Here is a 20,149-nt window from a genome sequence, read left to right as displayed (position 1 = left end):
GACATGATTCACGATGTTCTATAATCTTTGTAAAGCACAAAAAACCAAAATAACAATATTCATTTTTTTCTCTTAATAAACATGCTCCCATAGCAGAGCTATAATTTAGGTGAAAACGTGAAAGAAAGGGCTGAGGCCTAAGCTGTCATCACACACTAACCACAGAGATGAATATAGAAGTGGTGAAGCTCACACAACATGATTCCCAGGTGAAACAACTCTGCACAAATGCTTCTGTGCACCCTTTTGGACCATGTGTGCCGGGAGCTGCCCACAAGGGTGCTTCTTCCTGTTTCTGCAGTTACAGCTTCAGGTCACAGGGTGATGCTGGGCCGCTTTTAGAAGAGCCCGGTGACCAGAGGGGAGAGGGGAGGAATTTCAGGGGATGAGGGGAAGGGTTTACAGGAACAAATATAAAGGACACATGGACAAAAACTAGGGGAGGGGTGGAAATGAGAGGGAGGCAAAGAGGGATGGGGGGGTGGGCTGGGATGGGAGTAAAGGACAAAAAATTGTACTTGAACAACGATTAAAGTAAAATAAAAAAAGAAGTGCCTGAGCAAAAGGCTCGCTCAATTCATCTGTTCTTGATAAAATGCTCCTTAGACCCAATTAAAATACTTTTGAGTCTCATGTAATATAGTATTTCTTAAATTCCCACAATTTCAGAAGAAAATGTTACATTTTGACCATCAAATACACTTTCATTGTTATAGTACAGACCTGGGGTCTTGTGGGCTAATAATTCTGTGATAGGCAGTCAGGCTAAGCTCTTAATTTTCACTGGGCTGGGGTGTGTTGGAGGACCCCAAAATGTGTATTTGATTTTAATGCCTTTTTTTTTGGTTTGATGAGCTTCTCACAAATCTTGATGACTCACTAAGCTGCCATATTCCTAAAGCATTCAGAATGGCATTTAAATTCAGAATAAAGAACAGGGAAGAAGGCTTATATAAGTCACGGAAAGCTCACAGAAAGTAGCATAAATTAATCCAATGGTGTTTTTAAATTTTAAAGAATTGTCCTGGGTAAAATGTGTGCTAGTCAGTCTGTGAAGGGCCTGGACCTGTGACATTTGCTGAAAAGAGGGCAATACGTTTTACTGAAAACTGGAATAGCCTAAAGACTCAAGATGTCTGGATTCTAAATGTTGCTTCAAACCTCATATGCTTTGTCACCTTGATGGCAGCACGTCATTTCTGTGGGTCTTACTTCTGTACCTTCAACATGCTCATATATGTTCCCTCAAGGTCTGATTCTGTGATCCTGTGAATTTAGTTATATATGTACACGATGATGGTCATTCTATTGGGTCTCTTAGAGTGGGGTGGAATGGAAATCCTAGAAAAGGGACAGAATACATCCAGGAGTGAGAACGGCAGGGTTGGTAAGGGAAATTTAAATGGCATCAAACTTGGAAAACACTACGAAGAAAACACCCATAGTTCTTAAGATTGGGATCCTCAGCAAAAGAAAAACATTTCAAATTAATTCCAAGGTATTGGAGACAGGTGACTATCTGGTGACTATTTTCTCAATGAAGGCAGCCAGGAGAGGCTCACCTGTTGCAGAAGAAAGGTCTGAGTGTGTGCATGTGTTTTCGACATTTCAGTCTGAAATAACCAATTGACAAAGATATCTAAATGGCCTTTATCCTAGACAGTGTACTGGGAAGTCAAAATACATTACAAGGCCATAAAGGTTTGAAGAAGAAAGTGTCAAAAATTGAAATTTTGACGAGAAAATGAATTTCCTTAAGGAGTAAGCATATATGAGGTGATGATCAGAGAATTCTGACGCTTAGGGAGATTTTTTTGTTATCAAATAACATAAATAAACAGCATTGGTAGCAAAGCCTCTCGAGGCTGGGTTACCGTGTCACACTAACTGTGCAGACTTTCAGAGGAAACCTTCCATGCAACAACATACCTCAGGGGACACATCTGTGATTCCAAACTGGGATAAGCTCTGATGCAAAACATTGATGTCAAGTGAGCGCAGCACTTCCTCAGATGGCAGAGCCTCAGAAACGCCTCCTTTCCGGGTGACGGGAGACACGAAGAGTTCCACACTGTTCTTCTTTCCCTAGGAAAAGCAGAGTATTTGTCTATGTTAAGAGACATTTTAAACAACCTTGGGAAATATTTTTACCTTTTTCTAGAAACATTAAAGAAAACCAAACTCCTAGAATCCTAAAAGGCATCTTAAGAGATTACATTTAATAGTTATTCTCTGATACACTTAATAATACCAGCCCGAAGCCTGAAGTCTTTAAGTAGCTTTTTTTTTCGAGTTATTAACACTTCAAGACATAATTTCATTGGATGCTGGTTTACTTTCCATTCCATATTATTTTTGAAATGTCCTGTTCAGATGTTCCCTGAGTAATTGTGTTTAGAGAAGCATTTTAAAATCAAATGAATTAAATAAAACCTAATGCAATCATACAATTATTAGACATTTCCACTTCATGTATTTTTCTCATAACTCATATTACTGTGAAGACTGGAATCACTAAGGAAGGTGACACTACATGAGCCTTGAAGTTGCTTCCCTGATTCTGTTCTTCACCTCGATTGTCACATTTGAGAAGTCTGTCCTTGGGTAGAAATGAATACATTGCCCAGTGATATCATGAAACTTTCCTGTCAGTATTACTTCATTAGCTGAAGTGGGGACAGAGGGTTTCTTCCTACCATAAATTGTGGACAGGACACATGCTCATAAAAATACATCACAAAAGTGCCACTGCCATTGATAGATTCTCTTTACAAGTTATATAAAGTACTTAGAAAGGGAATTATTATTCGTCTTTTTGATACAAGCAGTTCTCTCATGCTAGAAAATTTTCTTTTAATGCAAGCAAGCTATCAGAGGTGTGGTCAGGTATAAAGTGGAGTATCAAAATACCACTAGCAATCCAGAAAAAAAAATGATTCTATGTTTGTAGGAAAAAACAGACAATGACTAAGTATAGCATAACTCTGATGTCAAACATGTTTACAATAATTTAAATAGGTTATGACCTAATAACAACAATAGCAGGAATAGAACGCTTGCTTTTGCTTTTTTTGCTTGACACACTCTTATGTATCTTAAATCCGTTATCTCCTTTCATGCTCAACAACCCCCACTCCACAGATGGGTGTTATTATTCTCTCAATTTTGCAAATGAAGAAACATAAGTAGCTTGCCTAAGGTCATACAGCTGAGACTTGGCCACTCTGGAGAGGGAGTACAGCTCTGGCTGTCTCCAAAGTAAATGCTCTTCATCCCTGTGCTCCGCTGCCTTGGGCATCCTCATAACTCAACCATTATGATAATGACTCTTAGAAACAGGTGTGTATAAACGCCACTAACATTCTCCCGGGGCAGGACTATCCCTGCCTGGGTGAGGCAAGCCACCCTTCTATCCCTGCCAAGAGTGATTGTGCTCATTAAATACATATAAATATATGTAGTGTTTAATTAAATATTTAAATATGTATAAAAGTATATCTATCTAAGCATATAAAAAATCTAAATCTAGAGCTAAGACATCTATAGTACTGGAAACTTCTCATTTAAGCAAGGTATGCCTTGCATGTAAAGCCTATTTCCCTCTTTTAGAATATTGGGAAGTACTGTATTTCCTCTACTCTGGTATTGAGTTAAAAACTTTGGTTTTTAAGCTTATTTAGTCCCCCTAAATAGTCGGTTTACAGGATAAAGTCATTATAGGGACTAAAACAACTCACTCATCCACACACATAAAAAATGAAAAACAAACAAACAAATAAACCAAAAACCCTAAAGCAAATTAAAAAGCAAATTCTTTCCAGAGCTAGAAATGAAGACGTTGATTTAGTGGAAAGCTGAGCCTGAGCCTGGAGAAGAGCAATTTAAGGCGAGGAGAACGTGCGGTGTGCTGCTTGCTCGAGTTCCCATTGCAGTGGGGATTAGGAACAATTTTAAATCTGTAAGATGATTCCGAAGTCCCTTTTCACAGGAACCTTAGGTAATTAGCTTTTTATAAAGAGAGAATCATCTGCTTTGAATTTGCCTTTCTCTGCCTTTGCTCACGCCCACCTTCAAGTCCAGATGGGCACAAGCAGTTGGATGATATCAAGGTTTCCAAACCTTGAGTAAAGAGAGGGAAGAGAGGATATAGGTGACTTATTGATAGGTCTAAAGTGGACTCTATGCAAAAAATCCTTTGGGTATGCCTCACTCCCACCCCACACACCTATCCTATTTTCCCTAGGCTCTTCAGGACCATGTATTCTTGCTTTCCATTTGGACCACTGTTCTCAAGGATTGGTGTTTATTTTTAATCAAAACCTGCCTGTCCATTCAGTATCCTACATCCTACTGCTATATTTGAACGAGTTTCATAGATACTGCCTGGGGGCAGGGCTTTAACTGATACAGGAGGTTTCACTCTTAGGAAGAATGTTTGGGGTGTGGTGTCAGGTTGGTAAGACAAGTATTTTGTGCCCTGTTATTCATACCTACCAGGGAACTAGCCTTGAACTATGAGAGAATTGATAAGCTTTTTCTGTAAAGGGCCAGGCAGCAAGTGGCTTAACCTTCGATTTAGCTAAACAATGTTAGAATGGCTCAGCTGCCAGTGTACCCCAAAGCAGCCACTGACAACATGTAAACAAATGACTGTGGGGAAGGGCCATTGATTGAGCTTCCTCACAAACACCACTGGTGTGCCAGATTGGGCTCAGGGCCATAGGACTATAGCATGCTATAGATGCTATGGCATGGGTGCTTTTAGTTGCTGTTCTTTATTACTGAATCCTCAGATCAAAGCCTGTGTCTGAGAACGTGAAATGGAGGCATCTTACAATGAGGCGGTTGATGTGCACTTGCTGGGGAAGGAGTCCCAAAGCTGCCGCCACTCCCTGGCGGAATATTCGAAGCAAGGTTATATTCAGCTTGTTGACATCCATTTGCAATGTCTGGAAAAATAAAGAAAGAAATCCAAATTATAGTTAAGTGTTTGGATATTAAGTTCGCAACTAATGACTGACCATTACAATTTCTGTGACTTGGGTAAATTTTACCCTCATGGTGCTTTGTTGCATTTTTCATAGAGATAACATTATAGGGATGTTTTGTGTGAAATTTTAAATGGTGTTAGTTAAAAAGATGGTACACTGTATAATAATGCAATTTGTCTAGTTATAATCAATAAGGTTTATGAATGATCAGTTTACAAAGAATTTCACCGAGATGTGTGTTGGTTTACTTAGCTTCATTTCAAGTCCAGATGATGGAATGGAACACATGGCCAAGTGTATTTCCATAATCCAAGCTGAAGGACAGCTTTAATTTGTGTTCACACACAGTCACAGATAGGAAGGTGCTGTGGAAGTTCCACAACACCAGACTTAGCAGTTTCTCTGTATAGTGATCCTGTGCCAATGCAAGGCAAAGAATGAGGTGCAGTAATGTATTTTCAAGCTCTGGTAAAGAAACAAATGGTGCTGGTAATTTAGTCTAAGGTTAATAATTCTTATTCAATTGTTTGGGCAAACATTTGTAATTCTCAAGTTGTTTTGGAAAAAAACTAAATATTTTAAAATTCCTAAAATATAAATCAAGTTATGAAATTAATCATACAGATTTAAGTCCTGGGTGCCATTACTACATTTAAATCACAAACTGGTTGACTATCTCTTTTCAAAAAGGTCTCATAATCACTTGAGATATTGTGTAAGATGAGGAAAACAAGTCTTCACACACTTCAAACATATACATACTTGGTAATATTTTATTTTTAGTCCCCTTGACCATTTCTTCCATCCTCCACCCCCTGCTTCTGTCAACCACCAATCTGTTCTCTGTATCTATCTGTGAGCTTGGTTTTCTTCTTTTTCAGGCTTCACATAAAAGATCACTTGGTATTTGTATTTCTCTGACTTATTTCACCTAGCATAATGAATGCCCTTGAAGTCCATCCACACTGTGCAGATGGCAAGATTTCATCTTTCTTTTGTAGTTTAATATCATTCTATTGTGTGTGTGTATCACATTTTCTTTATTCTTCCATGGATGGACACTTAGGGTGTTTCCATATCTTGGTTATTTTAAGTAATGCTGCAGTGAATTGGGGGGTGCATACACCTTTTCAAGTTAGGTTTTTTTTCATTTTCTTTAAATACCTAGAAGTAGGATTCCTGGATCATATGATAATACTGTTTTTAATTTTTTGAGGAACTTCTATATTGTTTTCCATAGTGGTGGCACCAATTTTTTGTGCTTTCCCACCAACAGTACACAAGAGTTCCATTTTCTCCACATCCTCGCCTTGTCTTTTTGCTAATAGCCATTCTAATAAGTGTGAGGTGATATCCCATTGTGGTTTTGAGTTGCATTCCCTGATAATTAATAATGTTGAGCATCTGTTCATGTACTTGTTGGCAATCTTTGGAAAAAGGCCTATTCATATCTCCCATCCATTTTTAAACTGGATTTTTTCATTACTGAGTTGTATGAGTTTTTTGTATTTTGTATATTAACCTCTTATCAGATATACAATTTGCAAATATTTTCTCCTATTCAGTAGGTTGCCTTTTTATTTTGTTAATGGTTTATTTTCCTGTGCAGATGCTTTTTAGTTCAATGGAGTCCCACTTGCTTATTTTTGGTTTTGTTTTGCTTTAACTTTTGGTGTCAGGTTAAAAAAAAACCATCACCAAGGCCTATGTCAAAGAGTTTACTGTATATGTTTTTTTCTAGGAGTTTTATGCTTGCATTCTAGTCTTTAATCCATTTACAGTTAATTTTCATGTATGGTGTAAGATAGTGGTCCAGTTTATTTTTTTATATGTGGCTGTCTAGTTTTTCCAACACTGTCCTTTACCCATTACATATTCTTGACTCCTTTGCCATAAATTATCTGTGGGTATATTTCTGGGTTCTCTATTCAGTTCCATTGACCTATGTGTCTGTTTTTATGCCAATGTCATGCTGTTTTAAATACTATAGCTTTGTAATAGGATCTGAAGCCAGGGAGTGTGCTACCTCCAGCTTTGTTCTTTTTTTTTTATCAACATTACTTTGGATACTTGGGGTCTTTTGTAGTTCCATATAGTTTTGGGGGTTATTGGTTCTATTTCTGTGAAAAATGTCTTTAGAATTTTTATAAAGATTGCATTAAATCTGTAGATTGCTTTAGTTAGTATGGACATTTTAACAATATTCATTTTTCCAATTCACGACCACCAAATATCTTTCCATTTACTGTCTTGTAGTTTTTAGCACACATGTCTTTTACCTCTTTCGTTAAACTTATTCCTTGGTATTTTATTATTATTTTTTATTTTTTTATTTTTTTAAAGATTTTATTTATTTATCTTTAGAGAGGGAAGGGAGGGAGAAAGAGAGAGAGAGAGAGAAACATCAATGTGTGGTTGCTGGGGGCTATGGCCTGCAACCCAGGTATGTGGCCTGACTGGGAATGGAACCTGCGACACTTTGGTTCCCAGCCTGCGCTCAATCCACTGAGCTACACCAGGCAGGTCTGGCATTTTATTCTTTTTGATGAAGCTGTAAATGGGATTGCATCCTTAATTCACTTTCTGATAGTTCATTATTAGCGTATAGGAATGCAACAAATTTATTTGTATTCATTTTGTATCCTGTAACATTACTGAATTAATTTACTAGTTCTAACAGTTTTTTGATGGCATCTTTAGGGTTTTATATATATATCATGTCATCTGCAAATAGTGACAGTTTTACTTCCTTTCTAATTTAGATGCTTTTAATTTCTTTTTCTTGCCTAATTGATCTGGCTAAGACTTCCTTTACTATGTTGAATAAAAGTGGAGAGAGTGAACATCCTTACCTTGTTCCTGATCTTAGAAAAGCTTTCAGCTTTTCACTGTTGCATATGTTAGCTGTGGGCTTGTCATATACGACCTTTGTTATGCTGAGATATGTTCCCTCTACACCCTCCTTATTGAGTATTTATCACAAATGAATGTTGAATTTTGTCAAATGCCTTTTCTACATTTATAGATATGATCATATAATTTTTATTCTTAACTTTGTTAGTGTGGTGTATAACATTGACTAATTTGCAGATGTTGAACTATCTTTGTAACTCCGTAATAAATCCCACTTGATCATGGTAAAACATCCTTTTAATGCATTTTTGAATTCAGTTTGCTAATATTTTGTTGAGGATTTTTGCACCTGTGTTCATCAGGGATATTTACCTATAATTTCCTTTTCTTGTGACACCCTTGTCTAGTTTTGGTACCAGGGTAATTCTGGCCTTGTAAAGTGAGTTTGGAAGAGTTTCCTACTCTTCTGTTTCTTGGAAGAGTTTGAGAAGAATTGGTATTAACTCTTTTTTTTTCTTTTTTTGAATGTTTAGTAGAATTTACCAGTGAAGTCATCTGGTCCTGGACTTTGTTAGGAGGTTTTTGATTATTGATTCCTTACTATTAATCAGACTGGTCAAATTTTCTATTTCTTCATAATTTGGTCTTAGTAAATTGTATGTTTCTAGGAATTTATCCATTTCTTATAGGCTGTCCAATTTGTTGACATATAATTGTTCATAGTAGTCTCTTATGATTCTTTGTATTTTGTGGTATCTGTTGTAATAGCTTCTCATTCATTTTTTGATTTTTTAATAATGCATTTATAAATCTTTATGCATTTCTTATACTTTTATAATGTTTAATTCATAGTAGGTTATCAATAACTGTTGGATGGCTGCATATCATCTATGCCATAAAATGAGGCACACTTATATGTATACCCTTCTCTGATAAAGAGATTGTCTCACAAGTGTCAACTACTCTAGTGGAACAACTCACAAGGGCCTTCTCCCAGTTTGGTCTAAAAGGAGAATGATAGTGCTTCAAAATTTTATAGTCTCGTTAGGCAATAATACATCCTCTATCCATATAGCTGGTACAAAATAAGTGACTGGAAACTGGACCAAATGTTCAATGCTAGAGGATTCAGAGGGAGCTGGGGAAGTCAAAAATAGGGCTAGTGGTTATCAGTAAAAATGGTGCACCCATCTGAAGCTCCAGAGCACCTTTCTACCTTGGGATCTTTTAATGCCTTCATGGGGGAAGGGGTCCCAGGGCTTGGACACACTAGAGAGTTGGAACTGTACTCCTTGAAAAAATCCAAGATCCAGAAAAGGGCACAAACACTCAAAAACTAACCTAACAGCCCAGCTATAAGGTACAGCTAGCTTTTGGGGAGAGGGGAAGAGACTTATGTTGGGATTAGGTAGAAAAGCTACTTCAACACCATCAATAATCCTTTTTTAAAATTAAATAAAACTATCTGATGGAACACAATTGTTATTCTCTGCACTTTTGCACTTTTCTATAGTCTAAAAATGTTCCCAATATTTAACAACAAAATTTAATACAGAAAATAAAATGAGCTCTATCCAGAAGGAAAAGTAGGATTTGAAAATGCAGTCATGAGAAAAACATTATACTTAAAAATATTATTTATTTTTAGAGAGAGGGGAAAAGAGGGAGAAAGAGAAGGAGAGAAACAGCAATGTGTGGTTACCTATCGCACGTTCCCTACTGGGGACCCGGCCCACAACTCAGGCATGTGCCATGACTGGGAATCGAATTGGTAACCATTTGGTTCAAAGGCTGGCACTCAACCCACTGAGCCACACCAGCCAGAGCAAAACATTGTGTGTGTGTGTGTGTGTGTGTGTGTGTGTGTGTGTATTTCCCTTTTAAATATATTTTATTGATTATGCTACTACAGTTGTCCCGTTTTCCTCCTTTACTCCCTTCTACTCTGTACCCCCTCCCACCTGCATTCCTCCCCCTTAGTTCATGTCCATGGCTCATACATATAAGTTCTTTGGCTTCTACATTTCCTATACTATTCTTAGCCTCTCCTGTCTATTTTGTACCTATCATTTATGTTTCTTATTCCCTGTGCTTTTTCCCCATTCTCCCCTCCAGTTCCCCACTGATAATCCCTCACATGATCTTCATTTCTGTGCTTCTCTTTCTGTTCTAATTGTTTGCTTAGTTTATTTTTGTTGTTTTTTTTTTTAGGTTCTGTTGATAGTTGTTTGTTGTCATTTTACTGTTCATAGTTTTGATAATTTTCTTTTTCTTAGATAAGTCCCTTTAACATTTCATATAATAAGGGCTTGGTGATGATGAACTCCTTTAACTTGACCTTATCTGGGAAGCACTTTATCTGCCCTTCCATTCTAATGAGAGCTTGCTGGATAGAATAATTTTGGATGTAGGTGCTTGCCTTTCATGATTTGGAATACTTCTTTCCAGCCTCTTCTTGCCTGCAAGATTTCTTTTGAGAAATCAACTGATAGTCTTATGGAAACTCCTTTGTAGGCCACTGTCTCCTTTTCTCTTGCTGTTTTTATGATTCTCTCTTTATTCTTGGGTAATGTAATTGTGATGTGCCTTGGTGTGTGCTTCCTTGGGTTCAACTTCTTTGGGACTCTCTGAGCTTCCTGGAAGTCTATTCCCTTCACCAGATTGGGGAAGTTTTCCTTCATTACTTTTTCAAATACTGGTAAGTTTTCAATTTCTTGCTCTTCCTCTTCTCTTTCTGGCACCCCTATGATTCAGATGTTTGAATGTTTAATGTTGTCCTGGAGGTTCCTAAGCCTCTTCTCATTTTTTTGAATTCTTGTTTCTTCATTTTGTTGTGGTTGAATATTTTTTTCTTCCTTCTAGTCCAAACCGTTCATTTGAGTCCTGGTTTCCTTCCTGTCACTGTTGGTTCCCTGTGCATTTTTCCTTTATTTCACTTTTCATAGCCTTCACTTTTTCCTCTATTTTGTTACCATACTCTACCATCCTGTGAGCATCCCTGATTACCAGAGTTTTGAACTCTGCATCTGATAGGTTGACTATCTCTTCATTGCTAGTTGTATTTTTTCTGAGGTTTGATTTGTTCTTTCATTAGGGCTATATTTTTTGTCTCCTCGTGCCTGTTACATTGTAAGGGGTGGAGCCTTAGATATTCACCAGGGCAAGGCAACCCACTTAGCTGTGTTATGGTGCTGTATGTGGGGGAGGGGTCTGAGAGGGAACAGTGTGGCTTGCTCAACTCTTGGCTGGCTTTCAGCCATGGTTCCGCTAACCCACAAGGCAAATTGGGCCTTCTGGTGCCGATTCCCAGATGGGTGGGTTTGTGTACATTTTAAGACCCTGTGGGTCTCGCCAATGAACTCTCCTGTGAGGCTGGGAGTTTCTCCTGCGCTGCAATTCCCACAGGTTTTTCAGTCAGAAGTTTTGAGACTTTATGGTTCCTGCACTGGAACCTGCACTAGAACCTTGGGTTGTGTGATTTGTTTTGCTCCCCAGTTGTTCCTCCTGGTTATCCGCATGCTGATGTGGGGACCTCCAACTGACCACTTTACCCACCCACTCAGTCCTGCAGCTGCAGCCTTGCTGGGAGTCCTCTCCATCTGAGCTGCCTGTCTTTGCCCCTCCTACTGGTCTGGATGAATATTTCTTCTTTAACTCCTCAGTTGTCGGACTTCTATACAGTTTGATTTCCTGGTAGTCCTGGTGTTCTTTGTTTTTAAATTGTTGTCCTTCTTTTGGTTGTGTGAGGAGGTAAATTTACAGTCTATTTACCTATGCCTCCATTGTGGCCGGAAGCCAAAACATTATGTTTTTAAACATGCTTTATGTATTCACCTGGAAAACCCAAGAAATTAGAAAAACTCAGTCCACCTGATGGCTCTAAGAAATAAATGCTCCTTTTACCCAACAGCTGACTTTTAGTTCTGTGAGGTTGTGGAAGCTGCTGATAGACAAGAGCCACTGTATCTGAGATTGTTTACTCCCCTTCCTTTGCCAGGCAAAGTTGGGTTCCTACTTCCCACAGACCCTGATGAGGAATTGTTGACTCCTGGGTCCTCAGCAGTGTTTTTCAGGCAGAGTGAGCAGGCAGGCACCGTCCCTGATCCCCACAGACAAAATTTGGAGCCAATGGTTTAAGCTGAGACCTGAAAGTCGAGAGTGTTGTGTATACTCTTGAGAACTCAATTCTCAGGACCATGATCATCTTGAGGCTTGTAACTGTGGAAACAGTATTCAAGTCCAAGTTTCTCAGAGTGCATGATAAATGGAAATGAAATGGGAACTCATGAATAAAAATTATAAAAAAGGCAAAAAGGGCAGAGCTGTGCATTTGAAACACAAATTTAGACTACCTAACTCAAAGGAATGAGTTGAAGTAATTAGCTTAAAACTGCAAGCATCCGGTTCATGCATCAAAACATTTGAGTAATTTGCCCCAGTTGTCTGCTTGCCTGTGAGAAGCTGGACTGCCTGCACAGTGCATGCACATGTTTCTGACTATTCCCCATAAAATGGTGATGAAGTGCAGTACAAACAGAAAAATATATATTTGAGGGCCTAATAAGTGCCAGACATTATACATGAATGCAATTAAAAAAAGACAAAATGAGAATTGTATTTCAGAGAAAATAAAAGCATATGATTTGCTGCAGTTAGAGGATATACCCTTTTGGATAGAAGCTAGAACTGCACTGCTCCTCCTCATCCTATTACATGAAGTTGTAACACAGGGATAGAATATAAATTTCCATGGCAATAACAGCAGTGTTACAACTTTAAACTTACCAACCAACAGTAAAAGATGTATTTTTGTCTGAATGTTCAACCCACTTGGCTATTTCTATCCTATAACACACAAATGATTTAAGTTTTTAATTTCAAAGAGATTAAAATGCTCTTTCTCAATGCAAATGCTAAGCCACTTCACAGTAGTAAATAATTTAAATAGCTACTATTCAAGAACAATTGAGTGTTTTTACTGATATTACACATATATAAACATACAGAAAAAATTAAACAACCTAATAAAAATTTAAAGATTTAAAACTCTATCTGTATTCAAATTTATAGGGCCTTCGCCTTATTAAGAGCTTCTGGAGTCGATTCCTTTTACCTGTGGCCTAGGTCCTTCCCCTTACTACTGCTTCCCCCAACAAAGGAAGCACCACGTTGTAATAAGACTTTCTTTGGTCACCAGACTGCCCACTAACGTAGGTGAGGCATGAGTGTTAGAGATAAATCAGTCTGATGCAACTGATTAAAATGTAGCATTTGAATTTAGGTGCCAACATTGTGTTTAAATTCTAACTATGGGATTAGCTTTCAGCTTTTTTTTTTTTTTTTTGGAAGGATGGCTGAATTAGTTTTGCCTGGGAGAGGTGCAGGTTTCTAAATATTAGCCCCCTCTTGATGTTATTAGGCGGCCTGGACTGCCACCCCCAGTAAGAGTCAGGCCACATCCAGTGGCCCTGTTAGGGGGAAGAAGGCCAAATGGCCATCTGGCTTCCCAAAGGGAAGGCCTCAAAGTCCCTGGGAGAAGGCCAGTCTCAATCCCCAACAGACACAAAAGAACTGTTTCCTTCAGGAACAATGCCTGTCAGGAGGGATCTACCCACTTCTCTCTCACTAACGTGTCTTCTTTGCTACCTGGAATCTCTAACCCCATTCTTGGTAAGGAGCCTCCCTTTTCTGGCCAGCAGTTAGACTGGCTGGTGATTTCCAGGAATAAAAGCAAAAGTTTCTCTGTTCACGTCTTTGACCCTTGTAGGAACCCCTGACCTATGGGAAGTCTTTATACCATCACTCAATCCCTTCTTATCATTCTCTGCATTGTCCTCTGCTTGCTATTGCTTACAAACTAACGATTTTTATTTCCGTATTTCACATCCTCACTTTTTTAAGAGTCTTACACCTGCTTCCCTCTACCTGAATGTTCCACTTATACTGCAAACTCAGCACGACCTTAACTGAACTTACATTTTCCCTCTCCTCATCCACCATCAAATTCACTTCTAATTCTATATTTATACAGAAGAATGAAGTACCATATATCAACATCATATTGACTCGACTCTTTTCCTGATGTGTCACCCCATCATCGTGACATCCAGTTAATTACCAAGTCCTGCCTATTCTGCTTTCTAAATATATGTTGAATGCTGAGTCATCTTTCCTTCATATTTCCCTCACCATAGGTCAGGCCACCACTGTGTTTATCTGGACTATGAGCTAACTCATGCCCCAAAGCGACACCACTGTGATCTGTGTAAGATGCTACCCCAGTGTTCTGCTTCAAGTACTTGGAGGAAACCTCATGTTCTAATGGAAGGTTCTAACTCCTTGGTTCCTTCAGTCTCACCTCCCAGACCTTTCCATTGTGCACACTGCACTGCAGCTACGTACAGCACACTGAACGTGCTGCATCCTTTGCGCACTGTGTCTGCATCTGTAGATCACTGGCTGGAGGAAGAACTTCCTTCTTGGAAACCCAGCTCAAAGCCTTCCCTGAGCTCTCCTCCCCTTCCTGTGCTTGCATCTTTCAGCTTCCAGTAGTACTCTGAATTAAACTATAGTTCATTTTTGTTTAAATTTTTGTAATAAAAACTTCACATTTCAAAAAATTTAAGGTTCAGAAAGATATATAGCAAAAAGTGAAAGTATACTTGTCCTCTCCTCACCCTTCATTCCAACACCCAGAAATAGCACAACTATTTCCTATGTATCCTTCCAAATATTTTTATGTATATATTATACACAAATAATAAGTATATATTATACATCATGTATATTACTATTAAATACAAGGATTAAACCATACACATTGCTTTTTCCTCTTATTAATATATCTGCATTATATTATATTCTGTATTTGTAATATATACTATTGTCAAATATCATATATTAATTCTTATCTAGTAATTCCTTACTCTTAATAGGATACTTATCCCATTCACTTTTATTACTTTAACTGATATAAATGTATTGTATTACTTTATTTTGTGTTACCTTATTTGTTTATTTGTGTTTTTACTTCTTTAGTTTTCTGGGTTTTGCTATATGGCCTTTTGTTCTTGTTGTTCTATATTTTTCTTCCAATGTCTATATTTAAAATATTAAATATATGATAATATATAAACCTTTATTTCTTTTATTTTCAAGATTTTATTTATTTATTTTTAGAGAGGGAACGGAGGGAGAAAGAGAGCGAAACATCAATGTGCAGCTGCTGGGGGTCATGGCCTGCAACCTAGGCATGTACCCTGACTGGGAATCTAACCTGTGACACTTTGGTTCACAGCCCGCACTCAATCCACTGAGCTACGCCAGCGAGGGCTAAACCTTTACTTCTTAATTTATAAACTTTAGAAAGCATTTATTAACTTCCTGCTATGAAAATAAGAAAATGTACATCTCTTCCCACCAATTTTCATCGTCACCACCCAGTTGAAATTTTTTTTATTTATTACAGAAAGAAGGGAAAGGAGTGAGTAAAAGAAGAGGAGACAAACATTGATCAGTTGCCTCTTGCACATACTCCGACTGGGGACTGGACCCACGACCAAGGGTGGACCCTGACCAGGAAATGAACCAGAGACCTTTTGGTTTGCAGGATGATGCCCAACCAATTGAGTGACACCAGCCAGGGCACCACCCAGTTTTAATAATTATACTATTATTTTATATTATTATGTTTTATGATATTTACATTATATTTTATGCAATAGAGACCACTCACCAAATTATTTTTTCCTCCTGGAAACTCAGCCTGTTCATGTCTGGGTGCAGCCACATAGTATTTCTTACCAGTTAATGTAAGTGCAGTGAAATGACATTTCAGTCCAGGCGGTTAAGAAGCGTGCCTTGTCTACTTTCTCCCTCTCTCTTCCCTCTGCCAACAGGCTCAGGGTGACCCTAAGACTCTACTGAAAATGACAGAGTTACACAACAGAAGGTGCCTGGGGCCCTGAATCACTTCTTAAAGCAGAAGCCCTGCCTGACACCCCTCTGTAAGCAGTGACATGAGTTAAACATAAGTTTTTCTTTGCATTAAGTCACTAAGACACTGGGGTTGTGTTAGCATCATTGACACTGATGAATGTATTCTGTGAACTAGAATTTCTAAAGTTCAGCTGTGTTAGTTATATGTTCAAATGGATTCAATGCTCAAGATCAGTCTCTTTTTTTTTGAAGGATGTCACCATTCCTGAATTCTTTATTTTGAATTTTCATTTATTTCTTTATCTCCTTTAGCTGGGTTTCATTATCAAAGAGCTTTTTTCAAGTTGGGCTCATGAGTGCTGTATTTCCAGAGGCATTATATGTTTATAAATGTATTTATGGTCCCTTTGACAATAAATAACATCTTGGCTGGATATTAAATTCTTGATTCAATTTTTATTTTTTTTTTGCCTTTGAATTCTGCTGCTATTATTTTGGTGCCTTCTGGCACTGAAAGTTGCTATGAAGAATACCCTGGCCTGAGGCTAGTCTGTCCTGAAGACAACTTGCTTTTTTTATCTGTAATCTGATTGAAATCTTCATTTTTAAACTTCACCAGGACATTTCTTTGGGTTAATAGTTCCTGCAGCATGGCATGCCCTCGAAGTCTACAGATTCCAGACTTGATTTCAGAAATATTTTCTCCCATTTTACATTTGAGTCATTTTTTTCTAAATATTTTTGGTTCACCTTCAAGGACAGCAATGATGCAATTGTATATCCCTTGTCTTTCTCTCTGAACCCTTTATTTATTTCATGTACTAATATTCTCTTACCATTTGTGTATCTTTACTGAATTGAAATTTTCTCAAATCTGCTCTGTGTCCTTATATATTTTCAGCAGAATCTGTTTTATTGCTTTTGTTTCTAATGTGGTTTTGATTTCAGTATTGTATGTTCTATTATTATTGTCATTTATCTCTGAGTTCTGCCAGCTTACTCTCTGTGATGCCCTAGACAAGCTGTGCTCCCTATAAACTGTTTCAGACAAGAAAATGACATAAAACTGCTGTTTATAGTCTCTTAGTGTTTGTATCAATTTAGAATTTTTTTTTACAATTAGTTCAGCTTTTCCTTCTCTTTTAAAATCCTCCAATGACTTTCTATCTCATTTAGTGTCAAATTCAATTACATGGGCCTACAAGGCCCTACTTTATCTGGCTCTGAACCTCATCTACCATCCGCACTCATGCTGCCCTTCTTCCAGTTCTCCTATAAGCCATGCTCAGTTTTCCCTCGTGGCCTGGGCATTCACCTGCCGCTTTCTGGAGAGTTCATCATTACAGCACAGTGACTCCTTCTGGTCTTTCAGCTCTGGTTTAAGTGTACCTCCTCTGAGAAGCCTTCTCAGTTTGGCCATTCCCTGCCACATCACCCTGCTTTATTTTTCCCACAGCATTTATTACTAAATAACAGTTACTTATTTATTTATTTGCGGTATCCCCCTTTTACTAAAATGTAGGCCTCACTGATGTGGGACTTAGTGGGTCTGGTTCTCTGCTGTAGCCCTAGGACCTGGAACAGTGCCTGCCATACAGTAGGTATTTAATAAATCTTTGTGCCTTGTCTGATGTGGCTCAGGGGGTTGTGTGCCAGCCTATGAACCAAAAGGTCACTGGTTCAGGTCCCAGTCAGGGCACATGCCTGGGTTGCAGGCCAGGTTTCCTACTTGGAGGCATACAAGAGGCAACAACACATTGATGTTTCTCTCCCTCTCTTCCTGTTTGTCTAAAAATAAATAAAATCTTTAAAAAATAATAATATTATGAAATGAAGGAATACATGAATCAGCATAATGAGCACTGTGTAGAGCTGCTCAGGGGCAGAATACGACTTCCGTGGCAGGCAGAGGAGAGCTGGGCTCTGCTCCTGAGGTGTTTAGTAAGTGGCTCACCTGAAAGGCCTAACCATTTGAAACGCATAGAATTGATTTAACACAACTGATGTTTGATTGGCAACTAATATGCCTCTGATACTTTGACTAGTACACCACTCAGGAACGGAAAAAATCAGTTTATTGTATTTTAATTGTTTTAAAACTGCTTCTAATTAGTGAAAGCAATATAAGTTTTCTGAGGAGTGTGTTATATTGATTGTAAGTTGAACTCAAACCTAATCTATATTAGTGTCTATTTCTTATAATTAATTTGAGTTTAAAAATTCATCTCTGTAATTACAAAAATTAAATATACTCATGCTAGAAGATTTAGAAATAAAAGAATTAAACAAGAAATAAATATTATTCATAATGGTTTATCCTGTCAGCCTGAGACAACATTGTGGTGTTTATAGTGTTAGCTCTTTTCTGATACATGGGTGATATATATATATATATATATATATATATATATAAACACACATGGATGTTAAATATACCCACATACATTGTATAAATAATTATCCATTCTAATGTGAGGCTATAACTATCATGCCCATGGCTTCCCTCTTTCCATGCTATTAGGAGAAAACACTTTATTTATTTCTTCTGTGTGGCAGTAGCTCCAATGCAGAAATATTTCTGGACTCTTCCCCTCTGTGGTCTCCACAGGAGAGGAGAAGGGACTTGCACAGCTGGTGCTTTTGGCATGACACACTAGGGCATGAGTAGCTCTGTGTCTTCCTTTTGGGGTCCGCCTGCCTGTAGAAAGCATATAATCTGTCTCTGCAAGAATAAAGCGGGCTGCAAAGGCTCTGTCCTTCCACGCGGGGTGTGGTCGCAGTTGAGCAGTGCTCCTGTGACCGGCAGGGGAGTGTGCTGAAGGGACACGGTCACAGAAGTAGTTTGTCATGCCCCTGAGGGAGATGGCCAGCAGCTCTATCAGCCATAAAGTGACATGTTTATCCCCATAGGTCTGCTCCCTCTTCCTCTCCCAGGTGGGCGGAACAGGATGTGCTTTCTTTGCCTGCTCGACACGGGCGCGTCGCACCACCCAAGTCAGACAGCATGCTTTTCCTCCAGCCGGACTTAAAACTTTTTTGTTAGTTGGCTTGATTTTAGCTGGATGTCTAGAGGTAGAAGGGTCAGGGGAGACTGGAGGTATGGGTGGTATGGAAGTGCCGAGTTCTCAATGAGGTTTGCCAACACTGCCAGATGCCCGGGTTAGATAGAAAAATGCGGACCAAGAAAGGACTGTTGGATTTTTGGCGAGAAGAAATATGCGGCTTCAAGCAGTGCTTTTTATGTGCTCCCCAGGCCTTGGGAGGCCAGGTGCGTGCTCATTGGAACCTCACTTGAAAGCAAGGTGCCCGATGCACAGTTCCACAGAGTCTGTAAGGATTAGTACAATTGATACCGCATGAACTAAACTAACATGCCACTAGTGTCCATGAGGCTTTAGGGAGTGAAGAAGTGAATGTATAATGACGAAATAAGGAGAACACCAAACTAATTTTTACTGAGAACAAAAGAAGAACTGGTAAATAGAAAAATCTTTATCCCCAGGTGGTGAAAACATGTTGACAGCCAGTAGCTAGCCAGAGGACATCTTTCTCCTAAGGTCCCTTCACTATGCTGAGTACCTTACCCCTTTTAGCCACAAGAATATACTCCTAGAATTTTAGTTGAATGTTTGGAAACATTTTGCCCCACTTGCAATGGCAAACTTATTTGCGTTTTTTTCTTATCCTTGCTCTTTCTACGTATGGCCGCTCACTCCATGATCCGCCGCCCCCTTCCCCCCATTCTAGGGAGCTGGGAATTTGTGGCGATTCCGAATGTATCTAAGTTTCTTGTTTAGAAAGGTAAGACCTCGTGGACAAAGCAGACAGATACTTAGGGACTTCTTGAGTTATGAGCTCACAAATTTAAAAGATTTTGCCTATTCTGTTTTCTAATTGCTAGGAAGACTGAACACAAGATAAAATAATTATGTTTGTGTGTTTGGAAGGTGCAAGTCGGTAAGCAGATAACAAATAAGCAAACTTTGCCACACTATAATGTAAGAGTTAAGAGCATGGGCTTTAGAGTAAGAAAGACCTGGATTTAGTCCTGGACTAAGTGTACTTGGTTAAATGATTATCTGTCTCTGAGCCCAGTTTCCTCCTTGTCACATGGGGATGGTAACTGCATCTCTTTCATAGGGCTTCTGAGAATAACATGAGTTATCAGACATATGAGTAAGACAGCTAAAACTGGCAGATAAAAAGTGCTCCATAAACTTTGCTTACAAATATGAATTTACTATATATTAATGGTAAAAACAATTAATTAAATAACCTACTTGTCTGTATATTCAGTACCAAGGGCAACTGAGTAGCAACTTTGTTGGTTAGATGAAGGCCCTTTACTTAGTTGCTGGAATGGTGAT

General features: G+C 38.5%; 1 protein-coding gene across 2 annotated transcripts in view; it reads right to left on the bottom strand.

Moving 5' to 3' along the window:
• PTPRR (protein tyrosine phosphatase receptor type R) overlaps positions 1-20,149 on the bottom strand; it is a 242,574-nt gene that overhangs the window by 104,439 nt on the left and 117,986 nt on the right. For both annotated transcript variants that reach the window (XM_028532465.2, XM_028532466.2), the window contains 2 exons: positions 4,836-4,949; positions 1,930-2,085 (listed from right to left, as the gene is read on the bottom strand). In XM_028532465.2, the coding sequence (XP_028388266.1) occupies positions 1,930-2,085; positions 4,836-4,949 (270 nt within the window). The remainder of the gene's footprint in view (positions 1-1,929; positions 2,086-4,835; positions 4,950-20,149) is intronic.

The sequence above is a fragment of the Phyllostomus discolor genome, chromosome 2 (genome assembly GCF_004126475.2).
Source record: "Phyllostomus discolor isolate MPI-MPIP mPhyDis1 chromosome 2, mPhyDis1.pri.v3, whole genome shotgun sequence".
Lineage (NCBI taxonomy): Eukaryota > Metazoa > Chordata > Mammalia > Chiroptera > Phyllostomidae > Phyllostomus > Phyllostomus discolor.
Note: the sequence above shows the minus strand (reverse complement) of the source record. Positions and strands in the feature narration are given on the sequence as shown.